This window comes from Corythoichthys intestinalis, chromosome 3 (assembly GCF_030265065.1).
Source record: "Corythoichthys intestinalis isolate RoL2023-P3 chromosome 3, ASM3026506v1, whole genome shotgun sequence".
In the NCBI taxonomy this organism is placed as follows: domain Eukaryota; kingdom Metazoa; phylum Chordata; class Actinopteri; order Syngnathiformes; family Syngnathidae; genus Corythoichthys; species Corythoichthys intestinalis.
The window spans coordinates 44079538-44102880 of record NC_080397.1 but is presented as its reverse complement, the minus strand read 5'-3'; the positions used below and the strand labels follow the sequence as shown (position 1 = coordinate 44102880).

At 38.5% G+C, this 23343-nt stretch overlaps 1 protein-coding gene across 1 annotated transcript in view; it reads right to left on the bottom strand.

Moving 5' to 3' along the window:
* LOC130913169 (probable E3 ubiquitin-protein ligase HECTD4) overlaps positions 1-21378 on the bottom strand; it is an 82655-nt gene extending 61277 nt beyond the window's left edge. The window contains exons 1-6 of the mRNA XM_057831538.1: positions 20653-21378; positions 12427-12980; positions 4260-4349; positions 4040-4167; positions 2593-2701; positions 26-164 (exon numbers count right to left, since the gene is read on the bottom strand). Of these exons, the coding sequence (XP_057687521.1) occupies positions 26-164; positions 2593-2701; positions 4040-4167; positions 4260-4349; positions 12427-12980; positions 20653-20799 (1167 nt within the window). The 5' untranslated portion in view covers positions 20800-21378. The remainder of the gene's footprint in view (positions 1-25; positions 165-2592; positions 2702-4039; positions 4168-4259; positions 4350-12426; positions 12981-20652) is intronic.
* Between the last annotated feature and the right edge of the window lie 1965 nt (positions 21379-23343).

Sequence of the window (23343 nt, the reverse complement as noted above, 5' to 3'; positions counted from 1 at the left end):
GTTGTGCATTTTAATGGAGCGTTACCTGTAAAGTGAAGGGGTCGATGACCTGGCACAGCTGATGAGGCTTGGCATCAAAGGCAGAAGGGCGGTGGAGAAGGCGACCACTACTATACACCACCCAACCAGGCTCAAGCTCCTCATTTCGACAGTAAACAAACCCCCTGCAGACACACGCAGAGCTTTTCATTTTTGCACTTTGTACAACTAAAACAAACATCTTTGTGATAAGATCAGTTTCTTTACTTGCCACACTACACCAATGTCTGACAAGCTGGACTATTTTAGCTAATCGTGTGATGAGGTTGAGTCACTATCGTGTATGATCCGGAGATGAAGATTTAAACACAACTAAAACAGTCTAATCCAAGCAATGGTTGATTTATTAATTGCTTAAGATGTGCGTTGAACATAAAATAACTTGGTTTAAGAATGCACTGAAAATATCCAAGTAAATTGGATTTAGGTATGTGGCGGTATGAGATTCTGACAGTATGATAACCTTCAGCCAAAATATCACGGTATCACAGTATTGCAATTACAGCTCTAAAATATGTTACTTTGAGATATCTGGGTTTTCCATTGAACAGGTTTTTATTTTTCAAAACATTGGCAAATTGGAACAAAAGTATAATGTTAAAATAATTTTTCAAAAAAAAAAAAAAAAAAAAATTCTAATTAAAATGAAAATAAATGCAGTCCTTTAGCTCAGCCAAAAACCTACAGCCACAGCTCAACATTATTACCATCAGAACAAAAAAATTGGTTTACATTAAATACCTGTGTATGACTCGTATCATATTTACATTACACACTCTCTCTTTCTCAACATAGACAGTTGCCAGACAGAAACGCCGCTAGACACACTAAACACGCTGGAGTTAACTCTCGTAGCTGGTGGGAAACATTCATGACAGTGTTTATAACCTTTACTTTTGTATAAATGTGAAATCATATTGGAGGTAGAGATGCCGATCGATCGGGTCCGATCACGTCATTTTCAAAGTATCGGAATCGGCAAAAAAATATCGGCCATGCCTTTTTTTTAATATATATATATATATATATATTTTTTTTTTTTTATCAAATCATTTTCTAATTGTATTTAACGTTACAGACATAATATGTTACACTTATCCAGAGTCTTTAGTTTAGGCTTAAGGTAGGGTTATTAAATTTATCCCAATAACGGAAGTAATTAAATTTTTAAAAAATGTATCACGTTAAAATATTTATCGCAATTAATGCATGCCCTGCACGACCCACTCAGGCATTGTCGCGCTCCATCTGTAATGGCGCCATTTTGCCTATATAGAGAGCTAAAAGGCAGCGTAAAATGAGTAGAGTGAATTTTGGCAGCCTTTGGAGCCTTATTTTAATTGGCTAAACCCTTACAATCCTTCTCCCTTCGATTAGAAATATCATGGGAAGCAATGTGGGGAAGCAAGGTAGCAATTTATCTTTTTCTTAACACCTTATGTTATATCCATCGCAGAGAAGATATATGAATTGGTAGCACTACGCACAGTCATGGTTCCACTTTTCATGGTTCCACTTCCCATCATGCATTTGGGCATGGCCTTCAGTATCATTTACTGAAAGCTCAACAAATACACTAGATGGCAATATTTAGTCACAATATACAAAGTCACAAGTCTTTCTATCCGTGGATCCCTCTCACAGAAAGAATGTTAATAAGGTAAATGCCATCTTGAGGATTTATTGTCATAATAAACAAATACAGTACTTATGTACTGTATGTTGAATGTATATATTCGTCCGAGTTTTATTCATTTTTTTCTTAATGCATTGCCAAAATGTATATGATCGGGAAAAATTATCAGGAATGATTGGAATTGAATCGGGAGCAAAAAAAAGCAATCGGATCGGGAAATATCGGGATCGGCAGATACTCAAACTAAAACGATCGGGATAGGATCGGGAGCAAAAAAACATGATCGGAACAACCCTAATTGGAGGTATTGCCTCCTCTGCAGCAACACTCCGCAAATGTGTTTTAAATGTCGGTTGGCCCTCCTCTAAGCTGCGGCCGTCTGTAACTTTTCTGTAGACGAAGTATTCCCATACCAGTGATTTCGTTTGCTTTGATGGGGGAAAAAAATTACAAATTTCACCTCCTCCAGCCATCATGTAGCACAGCTGACTTACTGACACTGAGCAACAACCGGTGGGGAAGGTTGAAGCCTTACAGCTGCAAGCGAGGGATTTTTCAATGCATTTCGGGGACATAAAAAATAGCTAATACCTTAGGGACACTATGACAGAAAATTTTTGCGGTTTTGAAACCTTAGACGTTTTCATCCCACGTTATATCTTAAAACCGGGAATCGGCACATGTCTAATTGGATTCAACCACATCATGCAATAAATAAGAAGCAGGGGGCAACAGTGCCTTGTTTTCACATCAATTAATAAATCAAAACCATTCAGGCAGGACATGACTCCAAGCAGTCTGAAATCTAGTTAGGAAAATACAGGAAATAACGCAGACGGATGAATGAGATGACTGATATATTTTGTATCTTTCTCTTTTTATAGCATGTTGTTGACTAAAGACAAGTGTTATATTACCTCAGTGTTCCATGTAAGCCAGAGCCAAGCTTACTGAGTCCTCTCCCAGAGGAGTTAGTGGTGTACAGATAGAGTCCATCTGTGGCAAGACAGCGCCCAAGGTCTGTGTCTGTAAAATATGGGACATAAAGAATTACATGGATAAAAAGGACAAGTGATGAAACAAGGGAATTAGGATGCTATCTACTGGTTGTGTTGGACCAAACTGAAAACTATACTGTAATCAGAGGTGCTGATAAAGTTAACTTGATACTGATTGTGTGTTAGCTTTTCAAGCAATTGCAAAATTGTTACTGTGAATATACACCCCTGATCAGCTTATTTTAGTCTGTGAAGTCATCTTATCGATTTGTGAGTCATCACTGCTTTGTCAGCATTTTACTGTGATGACAATTTAACTCTTTGCTTTCACCATTACACCAAATACCTTCCCTTAGGTGTTGTTTGACACATTTAATTGTTGTACATTTGGTTAAACATCTTCAAGTATGAAAAACACTGGGGATTTTTTTAAGACAAAAAAAAGTTTAATAATAATTAGGGCTGTCAAATGATTAAAATTTTTAATCGAGTTAATTACAGCTTAAAAATTAATTAATCATAATTAATCGCAATTCAAACCATCAATAAAATATGCCATATTTTTTGGTAAATTATTGTTGGAATGAAAAGATAAGACACAAGACGGATATACAGTACTGTGCAAAAGTTTTAGGCAGGACACCTGCCTAAAACTTTTGCACAGTACTATATATATATATATATTATATATATATATATATATATATATACGTCATTCAAGAAAAGTTTAGGGCAAGTGCCTATTTTTGGTTATAAAAAAATATATATATAAATATATATATCAGTACTTTGCAAAGGTTTTAGGCAGGTGCCCTGCCTAAAACTTTTGCACAGTACTGTATACATTCATCATACGGTACATAAGTACTGTATTTGTTTATTATAACAATAAATCAACAAGATGCCATTAACATTATTAACATTCTCTTAAAGCGATCTATGGATAGAAAAAGTTGTATTTCTTAAAAGATAAATCTGAGTACAAGTTATAGAAATTTTATATTAAAACCCCTCTTAATGTTTTCGTTTTATTAAAACTTGTAAAATTTTCAATCAAAAAATAAACTAGTAGCTCGCCATTGTTGATGTCATTACACCATGCTCACTCCCCAAACCCATAAAATCATTTGGACCCAAGCGCCAGCAGAGGGTGCCAATTAAACAAAAAACAGGTAACAAGTAACAAGCGGACATTACACTGCTGTCATTTTAATCTGAGCGGGGCCTGTGCGTTAATTGCGTCAAATATTTTAACGCACATACGTCAAATATTTTAACGTGGGTAATTTATAAAATTAATTACCACCCATTAACGCCATAATTTTGACAGCCCTAACAATAATCCTTAATTTAATAGGGTCTTCACCTTTATTTTCAGCTCCTCCAGCAGAGTTATCAGGTGTAGGTAACATATCCTCAAAACCCCAGGACACACTGTGTTTCCCACCCAGCAGGCAGGATGAAGAGCCCGGCCCTCCTTCCAAGAGTAAAAGCCTGAAGCAGGAATGAGGGTTATTCCCACAGCGGGAGAGCTACACAGAAAGCTATACAGTCGAATTAATGGTGAATCAACAACAAGGCATCACCTGTACAGGACATCTGACACTGGGAGCTGTCCAAGATCCGATTGTTTCTGAAGTAGATGCACTGTGTGGATGAAAGTCTTCAGAGATCCTCTGGAAAATAGTTTGTCAGATGTTAAACCACGTTTTCAAGCTTCCCGGAAATGTATGACATGTTCATGCTATGGAACACTGAATGTCAACATAATATACCATTACTTATTTTATTTTTGCCTGTGAGGAGCATTGCTGCGTATGTTGGTGGCAGCTTGCAGCTTAAACAACTACACTTATTTCAATGGCACCATGAGGGTCTGGATTTGTATTTTTTACTTTATCTGGATCCATGTTATATGTCAAATATGTTAAACGTGAGTAATCAGTTTGAGGATCCATATAACAGCAGGCACACTCAGCCGCTGTTATATTGATGGAACCGATTCTAATTAAACGGCTTTTTTGTTTATTTACTAAGATGTATATATTTTTAATCACAATCATTCCAACATGTGTGGGTACTCAGTCACTGCAGTGATTCAGTCATATAGAAATCACAAAGGGTTAGGGTAAACGGTTATGAATTGAGCTGTGGCTCTATGTCATCAGCAATATGGTGATGAGCAACTTCTGTATTCACTACGGAAGTTCACATTTTTTTAAGTGTGAAATTTGTTCAAATTACTTTCTCATGGCATTCACTTGCCTCAGTATAACTCTATTCTTCTAACCACTCCCTGACTTGAATGAGTCAAGGTTCGTGGGTTGCTGCGAGCACTTGCCTGGTTTATATATGGTTGCTGTGTTAGAAGTCTGTATCGAACAATCAGCATACCTTCAATAGAAGCAAGCAATTATATACTAGGGGTGTGACAAAATATCGAAATGGTGATATATATCGTGATACTTTAGGTTATCCATATGCTCCTGTCAAGAATCAAGATATCGTTTTATAAAGGTGTCAATGTTTAAAGGAGAAAAAAAAAAAAAAAAAACATCAAGTTGCTACCCAAATCTTCCACCATACTAGTGTCTCAGTTAACTTTTGGCCTGCCAGTGATGGTGCTCGACGCACAATCCATTTAGACTGGGAACGTTCGTTCATTCAAAACGAGAGCAATCACAGTCATTCGGTCCGATTTTTGAGGCATTTACAGGTCACTTGCTGTTCATTTTAGGGCATTTACAGGTCATTTCCTGTTGAGTTTGAGTCACTGCCTATTTATTTGGGTGATTCCCAGGTCACTTCCTGTTCTGTAACTCAAAATAAACAGGAAGTGACTAATAAAATACCCCAAAATCAACAGGAACTAACTGAAAATTAACAGGTAAATGACCTTAAATGGCTCAAAATTACCTCATTGCCTGGCATTGGCTGCCACTGACCGCCATAAACATTCAATCTGTTTGAAGTGGGAGGGATGTTCAAACGGATTGGACGTCTACTAGTGATAAACACGCAGCCGAAGGATGAAAATTGTGTTTTTCTGTTTATTAGTTGCTTGTAGAATATCCTACAATGATTTCCTGACCAATGTATCGATAATCGTTGTATCGCCATATCGTCAGATCATTATCGTGAGCTTTGTACCGCAAATTGTATCGTATCGCGAGGCACCAAGAGGTCCCCAATCCTAATATATACTGTGTATATATAACAGGGTATAGACCCCAATGCTTTGGCACATCCATGATTGAACCCTTTATTTATCTATTCAAAACATATCTGTGTGCTGAGGAGAAAATGACTTTATTGATAACATCAATATCATTATGGCTGATGCAAAAAAAAAAATACCAATTTGATCACATGGATACATTACAGGCAAGCATAATGAATACTATAATCTTTTCTATGTTGTTAACTAACCTTCTAAATTATAAATATATCATACGGCTGGTTGTTCCTGACAATATAGAGCTGCCAGCCCCAACAGCTGAACAAAAAGAGTTCTGGTTTTGACAAGTCAAGATCAGTTGTCACCAGCAGAAGCAGAGGTCTGACTGACACACACAAATCCACCTTACGGAAAGTAAAGTGTCACTCAAATGACAGACTGCTGTGATATAAAGCATCTTGTACTACCATAACCTGATACATTTACAGGTAACACTAGAAAGGCCTATAGGATGTCATATCTCACAGGTCCTGTCAACTGATCTGTTCAATGACAAAATGAGAACGAACTAATTTTATAAAAGGCATAGGGAGGTAGGGAGGTTATGAAATCAGAACCTGCTGCCATTATCTACATTCTTTTCAAGCAAAAAAAAAAACATCCACAGCATCTGGGATCTCATCTCAAATGTATCAGTCAGGAGATGAGTACAAAACATTTTCCAAGGCATTACATTGCCACAGAAGACAGTGAAGACATTTATCACGAAGTGGGGAAAATATGGCTCAGTAGTGATTTTACCAAGAACATGGCATTCTATTAAATTGATGGGAGGAACTGACAAGTACTGGATGTTAAGCGAGACAAGAATCTCCTATCTTCAGATGCTTGGGCTATGGGGTAGCGTGGCAAGATTTTTCTTGTAGAGAAAAAATATCCAAAAGCATATTTGACACCTCCCAAACACAAGTGGGGCAATGCATGTTAGAACAATGAAGCCTTGAGTTATCTTTTTAATCATAATTTCTGATGATCTGTTAAATACAAGGCTGCAACAACGAATCGATTAAAATCGATTAACAAATTAGTTGCCAACGAATTTTAAAATCGATTTTTTCCGGCAGCTATGAGCACTCCCGTTTGGGTCCTTGTTTGTGTGTAACGTGAGGCTGCGCGTGCACGCCAGTGATTAGAGAAAGAGAGAGAGTTCACTGCAACATTCAGGTTAGGTTGCTGAATCAATAATACTATACTGTATTTACTGGTGCACGATAATTATTGGTGCGATAATTATCGGTCCGATAATAGAAATTATGACGTCATCCCGATAAATCCAATAACATTATTAATACGACCGATAATATGTACTGTGCTGGCTTTACAGTTTACACACTAGTATGGGAAATCAGTTGACCATTTGCGGGGCATTGCTGCCATCTGCTGGTCAGAATAATTCGCTGCATCTATTTTTTGTTACAGTAGTTTGGTTCATTCACTTACACATTGCGGTGTCTAGCGGTAGCATTGACAACCGTGAATGCTTTCTGTTAAGAAATATATGTCTGGAAGTATTTAATGTTTACTATAACATATGGATGTGCAATATATGTTTACTTCTGTGGTGAAGGGTCATATGTACAGAACTTCATAAGTTGTTGTGTCGTATAAGACAGCCAATGCCTTAGTAACTCAAGCTCGTGTTCTTTGCTATACATATAATAGTTGTGTATATAAGTGTATTGTGCAGTTTGTTGTATATTGAGTATTGAATATGTCTATTTTTCTTTTGTATTTTCACAATATTAAGACGAGTGTCTTCCCATAATAGCAAGAAAAGACCAACCCTTGTGGTTTATGGAAGTGCTTTCATTCTTAGCTGGCTGTCGGGCAGTGCAGAAGTAAAACGCACCGTTTTGTTCATGTCATTATGAAAAATCTGGTTAGATCAAAGGCAAATCTATGTTGAATCCACTACTAGTTTTGTTTTTTGTTTTTTTTAACTCCAGGTGTTCAAAAACTCAGGTTATACATTTAAAAATATATATATTTATTATCGATATCGGTATCGGCTTTGAGGAGCAGAAAGTTATCGATATTAGTTTCAAAAACTGGATATCGTGCACCCCTAACATTAATCTAATCACTTGGACTTAAATGCAAACAACACTGCACAGCACCAATAAAAACTCCATAACTACATTGTGACATACTGTAGTTGTGGCAGGATTAGGCTTTGGGGCTGTTTCTTCCTAGGCTGAAAATTGGGCCTTTGCTAAGATGGCGGGATCGATGAACAGCTTCAAATACCAATCAGTTTTGCCATAAAATGTTCCGGCTACTGCAGCCAAATTGAGGATTATGAGCAATGACAACAACCCAAAGTACAGAGTGGCTTCAACAAAAGAAGAGGAAGGCTTTTGAATGGCCTCGACAGACCTGAATTCATTTGAACATGTGGGATGATTCGAAAATGGCTGTGCACGGAGGATGTCTTCCCAATTTGGAGCATTTGTTTAAAGAATGAACTGAAAAAATGAACTGATAGGCTTCTGCCAAAAAAAAAATCTCTTGAAACAAATTATTAGTTTGAGCAGGTGCAAATTACTGTAAACAGGCTATGCATCGTTTCTTTCAAATAGGTGATACATCTTATAGGTTAAATTTGTGGTGAAATATTTTTAAATGATTCACCTTGATTTCATTTTTTTAGATCACAAAAGTAGAAATTGAATTTTGAAAAATCTGATTTGAACAAGATGTGTAAACCTATGTTCACTGTACGCAAACAAGCTATCAGACATGCTCTCAACAGTGTTACAGTTCTGTATATAAAGTACATATTGCGCATGCTCTTGCTTCAATTTTGATCGTCAAGCAACCGATTCGCTGTGGCGACCCCTGAAGGAAAAAGACCATAGGAAAAGAAGAAGAGCTGTATACTATCAGTTTTGTCAAATAAGTTTAGGGTATTTACTTCAAGGGCGTAGGTTTGCTGAGGGACGGTAGGGATATAAAACCACCAATTTTTAGGGATGCTCAAATTGTCCCCACCAACTTTTAAGCAACCTTATTTGCATCATATGAGTTCAGTTATATAGGTAATTTAGATTATCTTCCCATAAATTGTAAGGATAGAATTGACCCTACATTATGTTTAGACTTAAATTTACCCCATTTCACTTGCTGAATGTGCTGGTCCATTTTTTTCCCCATCAAACGGACGTTTCATTGGCTGATGACTAGAACCCCTACATTCACATAATCCCAACAGAAATACATGTTGACATGCCGCCTCCTTTGAGGAGGAGGGATATTAGAAGGTTTTTTTCGGCCAGCAGCAGCCACTTTATGTAAAAAGACGTCAATGTTGTGAAGGTGGGGGGGACACCACTAATTTTGCAACTGAAAGTCAGACCTGCATCAGTTTCCATAACATTAAACTGTGTGAACTTGCTAACCTGTAAAACTCAAGTAGAAAGCTGCTTAGAGACGTGTCTTCCTGTACTTTTTCTACTGTTAACGTTAATCCAATTGTGCATTTTGTGAGTTTATTCCCTAATTAAAATGTATTTTCTATCTCTTATCATTAAAAAAATATTTTTATTTGCAGCTGATGCACACACCACCCAAAAAAAAAAAAAACACAACCACTGTAAATTTCCTTTATATGAAGCAAGCATGACTTTCTCCCATGAAAATAATTTTATTGTAACTTTTTTTCATTTTTACGTAGGAACCAGCTTTAATTTGAGAAATGTAGCCAATCTGTTTGGTCTTATTAATGGCCCCTCCCCAGCAAAGTGTGCATGCAGGTTATGCTGTTATAGCATCCCTACCAATGTTGAGACCGAACCTACGCGCTTGATTTACTTTGTATGTTAAATACTGTTCTTAGCTCACATTTTCTACAACTGTTAATAACTGTCTAAACTAGGGCTGTCCCAAACAACTAATTTCCTCCCGATTAGTCAGCTGATTATTTTTACGATTAGTCGACTAATTTAATTTTTTTTTTTTTTTTTTTAACTACTTTATTAATGAAATTTTTGTTGAAGCTTATGAATTAACAAAAAACATTTTGGAACACCTAAATTCTTGATTAACGTATAAATAAATAATATAGGGCTGTCAAAATTAACGCGTTAACGCGCGGTAATTAATTTTTTAAATTAATCACGTTAAAATATTAAAATATTTGACGCAATTAACGCACATGTCCCGCTCAGACAGTATTCTGCCTTTTGGTAAGCTTTACAGCAAGGCGTTTTGTGCTGTCTAACAGTGAACTCTTGTGGTCGGTTTGCGACATGGTTTATTGATTTCTTGCCAGTTCAATATGGCTGCACGACGTCTCTGTTGTGCTTATATGATCCTTGGACAAGATTTGTCCGTAAGTATGGTTGTTGTAAAGAATGTACATATTATGTTAGTAAGCGAAATGTTATATTTTTTGTATGAGACGCTTTTTGTTTATGTTTAGTTAACCTGTATAGCGTGCTAAGCTAACGTTGTGGCTAATGCAATGCTTGTGTACTTTTTTTGGTTGTTTTAAGACGGTCTAAAGAGGACAATGGTTTGAGGCCATTTTATTAATAAATCAGATGAAAAAGGAAGAAGTCTGATTATTAAGGCGTCGTTCACTAGCTGTCTAGCTTTGGAAAACGTAGACGCTTCGGAATGAGCACAGCATAGACAGATTTAAATGACAGTAGAGTGAAATGCCTACTACAGTCCTTATGTACCGTATGTTGAATGTATATATCCATCCAGTGTCTTATCTTTCCATTCCAACAATTTATTTTACAGAATATATATATAATTCACAGAAAAATATGGCATATTTTATAGATGCTTTGAATTGCGATTAATTGCGATTAATTACGATTAATTAATTTTTAAGCTGTAATTAACTCGATTAAAAATTTTAATCGTTTGACAGCCCTAAAATAATATAAATATCAATAATAAATCACAAACAATGACGTCAAATGCTACTGGCATTAACTAGTGCAAAAAAATGTAAATGGAAACACTGAGAATTCACCTCTTTAACAGGAGTCAAAACAATTCTCTTTTTGTGGTATGTCATTGTCTATACTGTTCTAAATGTTAAAATGAATTGCAACGTCCCGGACAACCATTTTCAGAATACTTTGTGTGTGAGCACTGAGTTCAGATGCTTTTTCTGGTGTGCATTCCGCATTTTTGGGGGAGGGAAAAAACTTTTGTTTGTTTTAACCTGAAAATAGATAAAGTAGAGGGCACACTGAAATATTACCACAATTATTTTGAATGAGAGGCACACATACTCACAGTAACAAAAATTAAATATATAGTATTAATTTTATAGCATACTACTATGTGTATATACACAATACTTTATAATATAAAGTAACTAACATTAGTGCAGTCATGGATTACAGTAAGCAGGCCAGTGCTGTTTCCATATATATTTTCATAATATTATGTATATACAGGATATATGTATATATTTTCCCCAAGTGGGAGCTTCCATGATCCTAATAAATTTAATAATAATTTAAATATATATAATTATCTAATATATATATTAATTATTGTATTAAATAAAAATGCACACTGATACGACGCACATAAAGGTAACTTCCATTTTAAAAAACATCGTTAGAAAGTTGTATGGACTTACAATCCGCTAGCTTGTTGTTTCTTGTTGTCTTCAAAAATTATACTCGGGTGACGGCGCTTCAAGTGTTCGTTCATAGCCGACGTGCTACCGTGGTATGCAAGCTCAGTTTAGCAAAGAGTACACACAGTGGCACCCTCCATATTTTCCTTGAAATAATTCCAGGCTCTGGCTATTCTGGTCCGCTTTTTTGGCTTTATGCCACTTTCACGTGAATGAATGAATTAAATGTTATTGTCATCATCATCGGTATCATTGACAATCATTGAAAATTGTCACCAATTCTGCCCTTTTTGGTAATTGGCGGTGTTTTCAACTCCTCGCCGTACTGAGGAGTGAACAGGCGATTCACTTGGCTCGTTCTCGTTGGTTCGTCCGATTTCCTCCTCAGGAAGGCGGCGGCGTGCATAAAAACACCGAGAGGCGTCGGATGGCTCTTTAACTGAACTCCGCGCTGCCCGCGCACTTTCCCAACTCACCGATCTCGCTCCCTCTCTCTCGCTCGCCCACTTTCTTCCTCTTTGCTCAATCTGACAATGCCGGTCACATTGAAATAACAGCGGCCCCCTTGGGGGTGCCAGTAACAACCGCTTGCATCGCGAGCGCCCGCCATTCTAAACTTTATCCGCATGTAATTTTTTTTTTTAACCCGTCATTACCCGTCGACGGTATGTTTTGCCCGTCGACGCATTTACGTCATCGACGACGTCGACTAGTCGGGACAGCTCTAGTCTAAACCTCATTTATCTGGTTTGTTCCCATAACTCTAAATCAGCTTGATTTGAGTTTATTTATATTGAGGTATGAAATCTGGTTTATTTATTTCCACAATATAAACTCTTTAATGATGTGACAGCAAAATGGAAAATAATGAAATAGAAATGTATTCAGTGTTGTATTTCTCTGGCCTCACCTGGCACAGGCTAGTGCAACCAATGCTGCAGCAGCATTTTCCCGATGTCTGGGCGTGCGGAGAATCTGCATCTGTGTCACTCTTTGTGTTTGGCCAGACTCCTGAGCACCGTCTTCCAGCCAGGAGCAAAGTAGCCCCTCCAGGCCATTCAGGCAGTCGGCAGGTTCCTTGATGAGGCTGAGCGGCTGGCAATCCCGGAGACAGGCCAGCAGCACCTCCGCCGTGACACCACAGAGAGCCGGGTCACTGCGGGTCTGTGACTGAAGAAGGGGGAAGACCAACAGCAGACCGACACGGGAGGTAAAGGGAGCCTGCTCGGGCTGCTGGAGCAGACCTTGTCTTTTGAGCAAGGCCAAGGTCTCCTCATCAGCACCCCCAGTCCCTTCTCGCTCCTGTTGCTCCTCCAGGGCCAGCTGCCGCTGTGCCCCCCACAGGCCACGCAGAGCATTGAGTCTGTATTCCAACAGGCGGGCATAAGCATTACTTTGATTCCCACAGACTGCCCGTAGACGCTCGGCCAGCTCAGCTGGGTTCTTCGTTTCAAATGTCAGAATCTGTCATGAAGGATAGGATGGTAGAGGAGAAAATCAAAAAGTTAATGCATTACACAAGCATATTACTGTGGAATAAAAGAATAGAATAAATTGGCCTAGTTCAAAAACAGAGCCAACAACACACCTTTGTTGGTTAACTGGATGTCAATTGAAAATATGTTTCCTGAAAAAAAAGCTATACCTATAAAAAGGTAACATTAAGTATAAAGCTTGCTCATGGCTATAGTTCTTAGCGCAAGGAAATAATGGTCAGACACAGCAAAGTGAAACAATGTTCTTCATGTGCACTTAAGCAGCATTTCAGATATTGATTTGTATGTGAGGCCTATGGACAAAGGACTAGGGGAAAAAACTATTATGGCATTTAGCAGGCACAATTTGTATTGATTACATTACACGAACTCTACTAATGTTACAGTAAAACTTGACTGGAGTTCTGCCCTTTGTGTCTTGTTCTGAGAATTACTGCTTCTGCTAGATAAAGCACAGTCAGCATCACTGCCCCAAAAAAACAGCAATGAACGATCGTCTCGAGCTGAACACATTACCGGTACAAGGTCAGACATTTGGGACAAAGGATAAAAACAACTACAACACATGTTTTAAGCAGAAATGTCACTTTTTGTTGACATTAAGGATGGTATTAATGCAACTACAGTAATTTTCACAATATAAAACGTTACTTTTTCCCCCTGCGGTATATAGTCCAGGATAAAGATTTTTGCAGGCTAATGAGCTGCATGTCTAATATGGTGTGAATATCCATGCGGCTTATTGTTCAGTATGGCTTACATATGAGCAGGTACTGTTTTCTTGTAAAATTTGGTGGGTGTTGCTGAGAGTCACGTACGCCTTATTCAAGTAGCCCCCGGGTTACGACGTACCCGACTTACGTGATTTCGACTTTACGACACTGGAGTCTCGTCCGACATTCTGTCTCTCCAGTCCTTTTTTTTTTAAGTCGCGTAAACAGTACCTAGTTCTTGCCATGTCAGGATCCCCTCCTCCCTTAGCAGCTTCACCGCCGTCCTGCAGTTCCTGACGGCGTCAGGTCCCACTTCCTTGTTCTCATGCTATTGCTGCTGCTGCTTGCCCCTGGCGCGGACTCCTCTCGCGAGTCCCGATCCGATTTTTTGAGATCGGACGGTGGGCACACATTAAAACCTGAGCAGCCATGCTATCCCCCTTCTCTCGCCTCCTTGCTCTTTCCACAGCGTCCTTTTCTCTCATCAAGGCGACACACTTGCCAGTAAAGCCGGAAAACTTTTTTTTTTTTTTTTTTTTTTTTTTTTTTTTGCGAATAGTCATTGAATATAATGGCATTTAACACAAGGTACCTTATTTTTTACTTCATCATATTAATATGACTTATAATACATGATTTTGGACAGTTATTTTGAGGTTCACGGGGTATCATGGGGTACTTAAAGTGCATGTGACACGAAAAAGCATGTTTATTTCATAATACACGAGGCATTTTATGCTCCTGAATGATATGGACCGCTTGGATGTGTGTGGAACCGATCGCTGTATTTATTTAGTTTTTTTAATCCCGCGCCATGAAAATGAGTGACCTCCTGCTTCGGTCTTGCATTGAGGAGGAGGGCGCTGTGACGTGTACGGTAGAAGGCATCCTCTTCACTATACAGCGTACTGTTGTGTATGAGGACGAAGGATTCAGCTGATTTTGCGGATTAATACGTTTATTTTTCGCATCACGCCAGCCAAACGGCTGCAGAAAAATACACGTATGAGGGAGAGGCGTATGCACCTTTTTGGAGTTTCAAAAGGTTCCAATTCACCGTGGATATTGGCCAAAACAAGCCCGACTACTGTGGGAGCATTGGACTTACGAGGAAGTGAGTAAACATCTTGTTTAGTATTATGTCAAATATTAATACAGCTATTACAAAATAAACACTACAAACTTTCTTTAAATAAAGGACTACTTACGTTTGATCATTAATAGGCATGTAAAAAGCTCTCCTCATGCACATTAGCAGCAGGTTAGCTGCACAACAACTGCAGCCGCCCTCCTCCGGGGAACGAACTGTAAATTGCTCTCCGCCGGGCGGTTTGCCGATCCGCAAAGACAATCGACAACCCAATCGTCATGTCAAATAATCCAGGCTAGTTATGTGTGATTTTCCGCTTCGAAGACTTTGAAACATCACTCTGTTCGGGTTAGCATGTCAGCTAGCTGTCACGCCTTTTGGTTTGTTTACATTCTCCAAAGCCGGGGAAGGGAAATGACATATGTCCGATTTAGGTGTCATAAAATATCGTTCGGGAGGTGTGACAGTAAAGGTGAAGTCGACAGTTTTGACCATTATGGAGTAATTTTGCCATGTCGTCCTGAATAAATACATTTTTATTATTTCATATTCCATTTAGCACAAGACTGTTATTTGTCATGACCATGCCATTTATTTAGCAATTGGGGAAAATACTTCGATAAAAAGAATATCCTGTAAAAATATTGAAGTAAAGAGACAGAAACAATGACATTTTGCAGCTCGACAGGCTGACTGGTCCTTCTCAAGCCATTTATATAGCTACTGGGGAAAAATACTTGGATAAAAAGAATATCCTGTAAAAATATTGGCGTAAAGAGACTGAAACAATGACATTTTGCGGCTCTCTTCGTCGCGTTTTCCTCGTTCTGAATAATTCCCCCTCAATGGGCTGAAAAGTAAAACCGATGAGCCCAGTCTACCGCTGACGTCATCCACCTGTTGGGGACGCTAAAGCCCTATAATGGTAGGCGTGGCTAACCGGCAGATTAAAAGACTAACATCTGGTCATCTGCGCTTTGCTAAATTGTTGTATATAGTTGAATCGTCTCAAAATATGATTCTAATTCACATAATAATGCCATTTAAGGCTTTTTTTCTCCTGTCGTATGCTCTTTAAAGTAAACCTGTCGTAATTTGCAATAAGTCCATTTATCGCACGGTAAATAAAAATGAGGGCGGTAATTTTCCCTCCTGCAATTTATCGCTGCAGTGATTGCATATGAGACTCCAGTTCCTTTCACATATGTTTATTGGTCATCAACACGCCATAGAATTAAAGTTCAGACATACAAAATATAGAAATATCTATATTAAAAACTGTAAAACGTTAGCATTGCTACATTAAGGCAAATGGAAAAAAAGACAACGTACTAACCACTTTAGACTGCTATAAAACATTGGCAGGCTTCTCCAAAATGCAAAATTGTGTTAAAAAGGTGACACTTCAAATATGAAAAATTGCTGGTTTACAGCATTTGCATAAGATGCGAAAAAAAAGGAAAAATCAAAAATACACACGGTCCCATGCTTCAACTGGGACCGTGTGTATTTTTGAGACCAAGATTGAGGTTTTTGGCAACAGACACTCTAAGTGGGTCTGGCGTGCCACGAAAGATGCGCATGCTGAAAAGCACCTCATACCCACTGTGAAGTATGGGGGTGGGTCAGTGATGCTGTGGGGCTGTTTCGCTTCCAAAGGCCCTGGGAACCTTGTTAGGGTGCATGGCATCATGAATGCTTTGAAATACCAGGACATTTTAAATCCAAATCTGTTGTCCTCTGCCCGTAAGCTGAAGATGGGTCATCACTGGGTCTTTCAGCAAGACAATGACCCTAAACATATGGCCAAATCTACACAGAAATGGTTCACCAGACACAAAATCAAGCTCCTCCCATAGCCGTCTCAGTCCCCAGACCTTGTTTTGTTGGCAAAAGGGGGTCGTACAAAGTATTAACACCAGGGGTGCTAATAATTGTGACACACATTATTTGATGTCAAATAATTATTTCTTTATGTGGGATTTTTTTCCCCCACTGAATAAATGCACTTGTATTGAAAGTTGGATTTTTCCTCTTTTTTTCAATTAAAGTCTCATATTATTTGAATTTAAAAAAAATATTAGAAGGTAAAAAACACATCTTAACCAGGGGTGCCAATAATTATGGAGGGCACTGTAGATGCATTTCCACTCATAGAGACAGAATCTAAAAGAAATATCCAGAAATCACATTGTTTGATTTTTTTTAAATAATTTATTTGTAATTTACTAGCGTTCATAAGTTTTTGTACCCCTGAGAATCAGCAATAATTATGACACTCAATGAGTTGTCAGTCTACCTTTAAAAAAGTCCACCTTTACCCAATGAGTAACCACCCACCCACCATCCGTTTGAAGTTTTTATTGTCACCTAATCACCCCACAGTCAGTCATAATCCAACTGCTACCATGGGCAAGACCAGAGAGCTTTCGAAAGACACCAGAGAATGATGAAAAAATGTTGAGCGACACAAAGCTGGAAAAGGCTATGGGACAACTGAAAAGCAGCTTGGTGAGAATAAATAAATAGTTGACGCAATTGTTAGAAAATGGAAAAGGCTAAACATGACTGATAATCTACCTCCGACTGAGACTCTATGTAAAAACTCTCCTCGTGGGGCATCACTCATGATGAGAAAAGTGAGGGCTCAGCCTAGAACTACAAGGCAGGAGCTGGTCAGTAATCTGAAGGGAGCTGGATGCACAATTTCAAAGGCTACTTTGAAATCATGCATTGCTCAGAAGGTTCCCCTGTTGAAGCCATTACATGTGAAGGCCCGTCTCAAGTTAACCAGGGACCATCTGAATGATGCAGAGGAGTCAGAAGAGAAAGTCATGTGGTCAGGTGAGACCAAAGTAAAACTTTTTGATGCAAACTTTACTTGTGTGTGGAGGAAAAAAGGATGAGTACAATCCAAAGAACACCATGCCCACTGTGAAGTATGGGGGTGGAAACCTCATGTTTTGGGGCTGCTTTTCTGTAAAGGGGACAGGACAACTGTGCTGTATAAAGCAGAGGATGAATGGTGAAATGTATCAACAGATTTTGAGCCACAACCTCCTTCCCTCAGTCAGAGACTTGAAGATGAGTCGTGGCTGGATCTTCCAACATGACAATGATCCGACGCACACAGCCAAGCTGACCAAGGAGTGGCTGTAAAAAGCATATCAAGGTTCTGGAGTGGCCTAGGCAGTCTCCAGGCCTCAATCCAATAGAAAATCTTTGGATGGAGCCGAAACTTCATATTTTGTCAAAGACAGCCCCAAAACCTGACATATCTAGAGAGAATTTGTGTGGAGGAACGGGCCAAAATCCCGGTTCCCATATGTGAAAACCTGTTGGTGTTATGGTAAATGGTGTTACACTTATATAGCGCTTTTCCACCTTTCAGGGCGCTCAAACCGCTTTACACTATCTCACCATCCACCTACTGGTGACGCAGCACCAGGAGCAACGTGGGGTTCAGTGTCTTGCTCAAGGACACTTAGACGTGTTTATCAGGGCGGAGAATCGAACCAACAACCTCTGGGTTGGGGGACAATTACTCTACCACTGAGCCACGCCACCCCTGTTGAAGAACTACAGAAAGCGTTTCACCTCTGTAATTGCAAACAAAGGCTTCGGCACTAAATATTAGCACTGATTTTCTCAGGGGTACAAATACTTATGAACCCCAGTAAATTACAAATAAATTATAGAAGAATATGATATGTGAGTTCCGGATTTTTTTTTAAGAATACGTCCCTAAGTGGAAAAGCATCTATGATTCAAATTTTAGACCACTACCTATTTACTAAGTGGGTGAACTTGCAAAATTACAAGGCCTCACTCTATATTGTATATGGCGGAAAACACAGACAAGGCTGAATAATCAGTTTCTGCTATTGCACCCTTATCTAAAATAAACTGCTGTATTTTAAGCCAAAAGAACTGTTGCTTTTGATAGAACAATATGTCTATATGCTGCCATAGCAGATTCATGGCACAATGAGCCCCGGAACTATTTTTAATTTGTCTGTTTAACCCTGAAAACCCCTGTTTACAGACGTCGTGCAACCGCTTTTGTTTCAACCTAGCCATAAAAAGAAGGTAAGTAATCGTATTTATTATTTGAAATGTCTGTCAATTTTAGCTTAGAATCATTAACTGATGTCTAATATTTAGTTTAAAAAAAAAAAAACGACTTTAAAAAGTTATTCACTCGCATATTTTACACTTTTAAACAAATTACGTCACAATGAAAAAATTGGCGTCTGTAAAAAAGTCACGGATATCTACCTCATAACTATCACAAAGAAAAATTGGGGGAAAAAAATGTTTAAACAGGTAAATATATGAAAAAGAAAATCTCAACCACTCCTTCATGTCTGCGATTTCTGCATTACGACCCTTGTTATATTACCATGTTTCACCCATAAAATCCCCCAAAAATCCAGCTGTGGCAATTCACAGCTGTGTCTTGACACTCGGTGATACATGCAACATGGAGTTTTTGGATCGAAACAAGGTAAGTACGCGATAATATCTCGTTAAAGTCATGGCGTCTGTATTTTTGCTCTCGTGTGCTCTCACCTCTAGATAGGGTCATAGGCGGATCTACTATTCAAGCGAAGTAGGCGAAAGCCTTAGGCCCCCCAACCAGCTGCCCCTTGCCCCAACGAGCAAGGGCTTGGGCCACCGGAGCCAGCAGCACCCCCAACTATTCGTCATGTATAATTATGTCAGCATACCAAACAAATAACCAAACAAAAATGAAAGCCATTTGAATGCTGCATTTATATTATCTCTCCCCCACACACATGCACTGAGTAAATACTACAGAATACAGATTCTACACTAAGAATAGCTTTCAAATGACACTCTTTATGACAAATATGATTGGCAATGAATAATTATTATACTACTATTATATATAGTACAATACGATAATAATAATAATGCTAGAATTTTTTTTTTAAAGAATTGTTTTGAAAAATGTTACAAAGGCAGTGTTCTGAATGTTTACTTTCCATTCTTTTGCACTAGTAAATGCTATCAGCATTTAATCTCATTGTTTATTTGTGATTAATTATTGTTATTTACATGATTATTTGTACTTTAATAAAGAATTTAAGTGTTCCAAAATAGTTTGGGAATTAATAAGCGTCAACAAAAATTTCATTGCTAAATTATTAAAAAAAAGAAAGTTGCTGACCAATCAGGAGAAAATTTGTCGTTTAGGACAGCCCTAGTGTACCGGAACATATTTTCACCACACCCTTCTCACCTTTTTAACCCCTGACCCATGAAGAGGGCCCCTGGATATGTTTGCCTTAGGCCCCAAAGTCCGCCACTGGATAGGGTTTTGCTGTTTAAAATGTTTTTCTTCAAAATTTTTCTTCCCCCCAGAAAATTGAGATTTTAAGCTTTCCAATGATGTATCATAGCATATCGGACAATTTTGAAATCTGGCCAGATTGGGGGTCTCCGAGCGGAACTTTAAGTCACCTGAGTGTTTTCCGCCATATACATGAAAAAAAGAACTGTTTTTATAGAATGTAATACTTTTTTCCAAGAAACATCGTGTAAAAACGTTTGTTTCCGTTACTTTTATTCTGAAAGAAACCAGCGGAAACGCAAGCGCAGTGACAACCACCTTGACAGAGGGTCGATAACAAGCAGTGCGGGGAAAGTTGCAAACGTTAGCGCTATCTTTATCATTTAGGGTGTGTTACCGCAGACAGTCAATATACATTCTACATATGATCTCAAACAAACAAGCCTGCCGCTATCATACGTCCACGTTCCTTTCATAAACACTTTCAAAACAACCGTCATGGGCGTGTGACTCGACTCACCTCCTGCTCGGTGTCCCCCTGCTCCGACACTCCAATTTCACTGGGGAGTTCGGCCAAATCAGTCACCCGAATGAGTCCATCGTGGAGAAAAATGGTTTCCTCCTTCACCGAAAGCCACTGGGACGAGTCCACGGCCCCGGAGCCCATCGCTCTCTCCTCCGACGGTGATGCCAATGGGGTCGAACATTAAAAATTCAGTGACAGAATGACAGAAAACGCCCTGGCTACGGCTGCTGTACAAGAACCATTTAAATCTTGGCCGAGCCCGTCCGCTTTGACGAAGGTGTTTTGACGGAACGCGCCGTGCTAGGCTACGAGCTAGCGGACCGTAGCCAGACGGTGAAATGAAAGCGATGGCAGGTCGTGTTCACATCACATGTCTGCTCCTTTCCCGTCAGCCGTGCTAACAGCGGCTGCTGCTAACTGTCTGCCTCGGCAAGCTTACCGTGCGGTGTCGACTGGTTAATGTTCCCAAGCAGAGTGGGCGTGACACTCGCACTAAACCCGTTATCGCGCCACGCCTTGACAGAGTCAGTCGGCTAGGGACGGATATTATATCTATTATCGCTGATTTTAGTGGGAAAAAATGAAGACGACCCTCCGCAAGAAGCTCCGTGTGTGGCCCAGCCACTGCAAGTGGCCAAAGACGATAATGAGAATCCTAGCTGTCAGTGCGACGCCATGTTTCCAAGGCCAACGCGCTTTTCCCAGCATGCAGTGCGGGTTGTAGGGTCAAGTGTCTGATGAATAGCGGAACCATATGAATATTTTGGGTTAACAACGATTTCTTAAAATAGAATGGTTAATGTACAACCATTGTAATACCGTGGTATGAAAGGTTTTGGACATACCTGACATTTTCCATTATTTTAATTTATAACTCATTGGGTGTTGTGATAAGCAACTTCATTTTGACATACAGTGATCCCTCGTTTTTCGCGGTTAGTGGGGATCAGAAACCGCCGCGAAAAGTGAAAAACTGCGAAGTAGCCCCCCCCCCCCCAAAAAAAGATTTTTTCTGCGTTCAATGTATTTATTCAAATTTAGCATTGGAAAGAGATACATCTAAGACATGTTTTTGCACTTTTTTCCCCCAAAGTATATATATATATATATATAAAACCTTTTATGTATATAAATATTTTCATAAATGTTTTTAGGTATTTCAAATGTAATAATTATGATAAGTTTTTTTTTTTTTTTTTAAGTGTATTTATTCAGATTCAGCATTGGAAAGACACAGCTAAGACATGTTTTTGCACTTTTTTCCCTAAAGTATACATGTATAAAATACATATATTTATATATATATATATATGTATATATATATATATATATATATATATATATATATATATATATTTAATTATTTTAATCAATGTTTTTAAGTACTTCAAATGCAATAATTAAGCAATAATTAAGTTTTAATTATTGTTAATTAATAAATTGTGAATAATTAATAATTATTTCATCATTAAATGTAAATGCCCTGCCGAATTATTTTTAAACAAGTAGAAAAATGCTTGGGTTAATTAAATGCTTCATTGAGTGAGTCCACTCAAATCCGCTTAAGCTGCTCAGTTACACACAATGAGTTGCCACAGCAACTGTTTCATAAGTTAAACGATTATTGACGCATGCGGCGCTTTGAAGTTTGCGTCTCTGGTAAGATCAAACCCAAACATCTGTCAATCATCGTTAACTTTAATAAACAACTCTAGTGCACTGCCTGTCCTAGAAAAACAGCAGGAGGGAGAGTGAGACAACATGATCGGATCGGGACAGCTCATTTGTATGGACTTATTTTTTAATTGGAAAAAAAATCCGCGATGGACTGAGGGTGCAAAGTTTGAAGCGCAAAGTAGCGAGGGATCACTGTATAATATAAACAGAGGTAGGTTGAGTGGCCAAAGATTTTACTCAGTAAAAGTAGTGTTACTTTAAAAATAATTAGGGCTGTTGAACGATTAAAAATTTTAATCGAGTTAATTACAGCTTAAAAATTAATTAATCGTAATTAATCGCAATTAATCGCAATTCAAACCATCTATAAATATGCCATATTTTTCAGTAAATTATATATATATTCTGTAAAATAAATTGTTGGAATGCAAAGATAAGACACAAGATGGATATATACATTCAACATACGGTACATAAGGACTGTAGTGGGCATTTCACTCTACTGTCATTTAATGCTGTCCTCACTCCGAAGCGTCTACTTTTTCCAAAGCTAGACAGCTAGTGAACGACGTCATAATAATCAGACTTCTTTCTTTTTCATCTGATTTATTAATAAAATGGCCTCAAACCATTGTCCTCTTTAGACTGTCGTAAAACTACAAAAAAAAAGTACATAAGCATTGCATTAGCAACAACGTTAGCTTAGCACGCTATACAGGTTCACTAAACATAAACAAAAAGCGTCTCATACAAAAAATATAACATTTCGCTTACTAACATAATATGTACTTTACAACAACCATACTTACGGACAAATCTTGTCCAAGGATCACATAAGCACAACATTACAACGTAGGTGTCAGCCCGAGACGTCGTGCAGCCATATTGAACTGGCAAGACAGCAATAAACCATGACTCAAAGCGACCACAAGAGTTCGCTGTTAGACAGCACAAAAAGCCTTGCTGTAACACTTACCAAAAGGCAGAACACTGTCTGAGCAGGACATG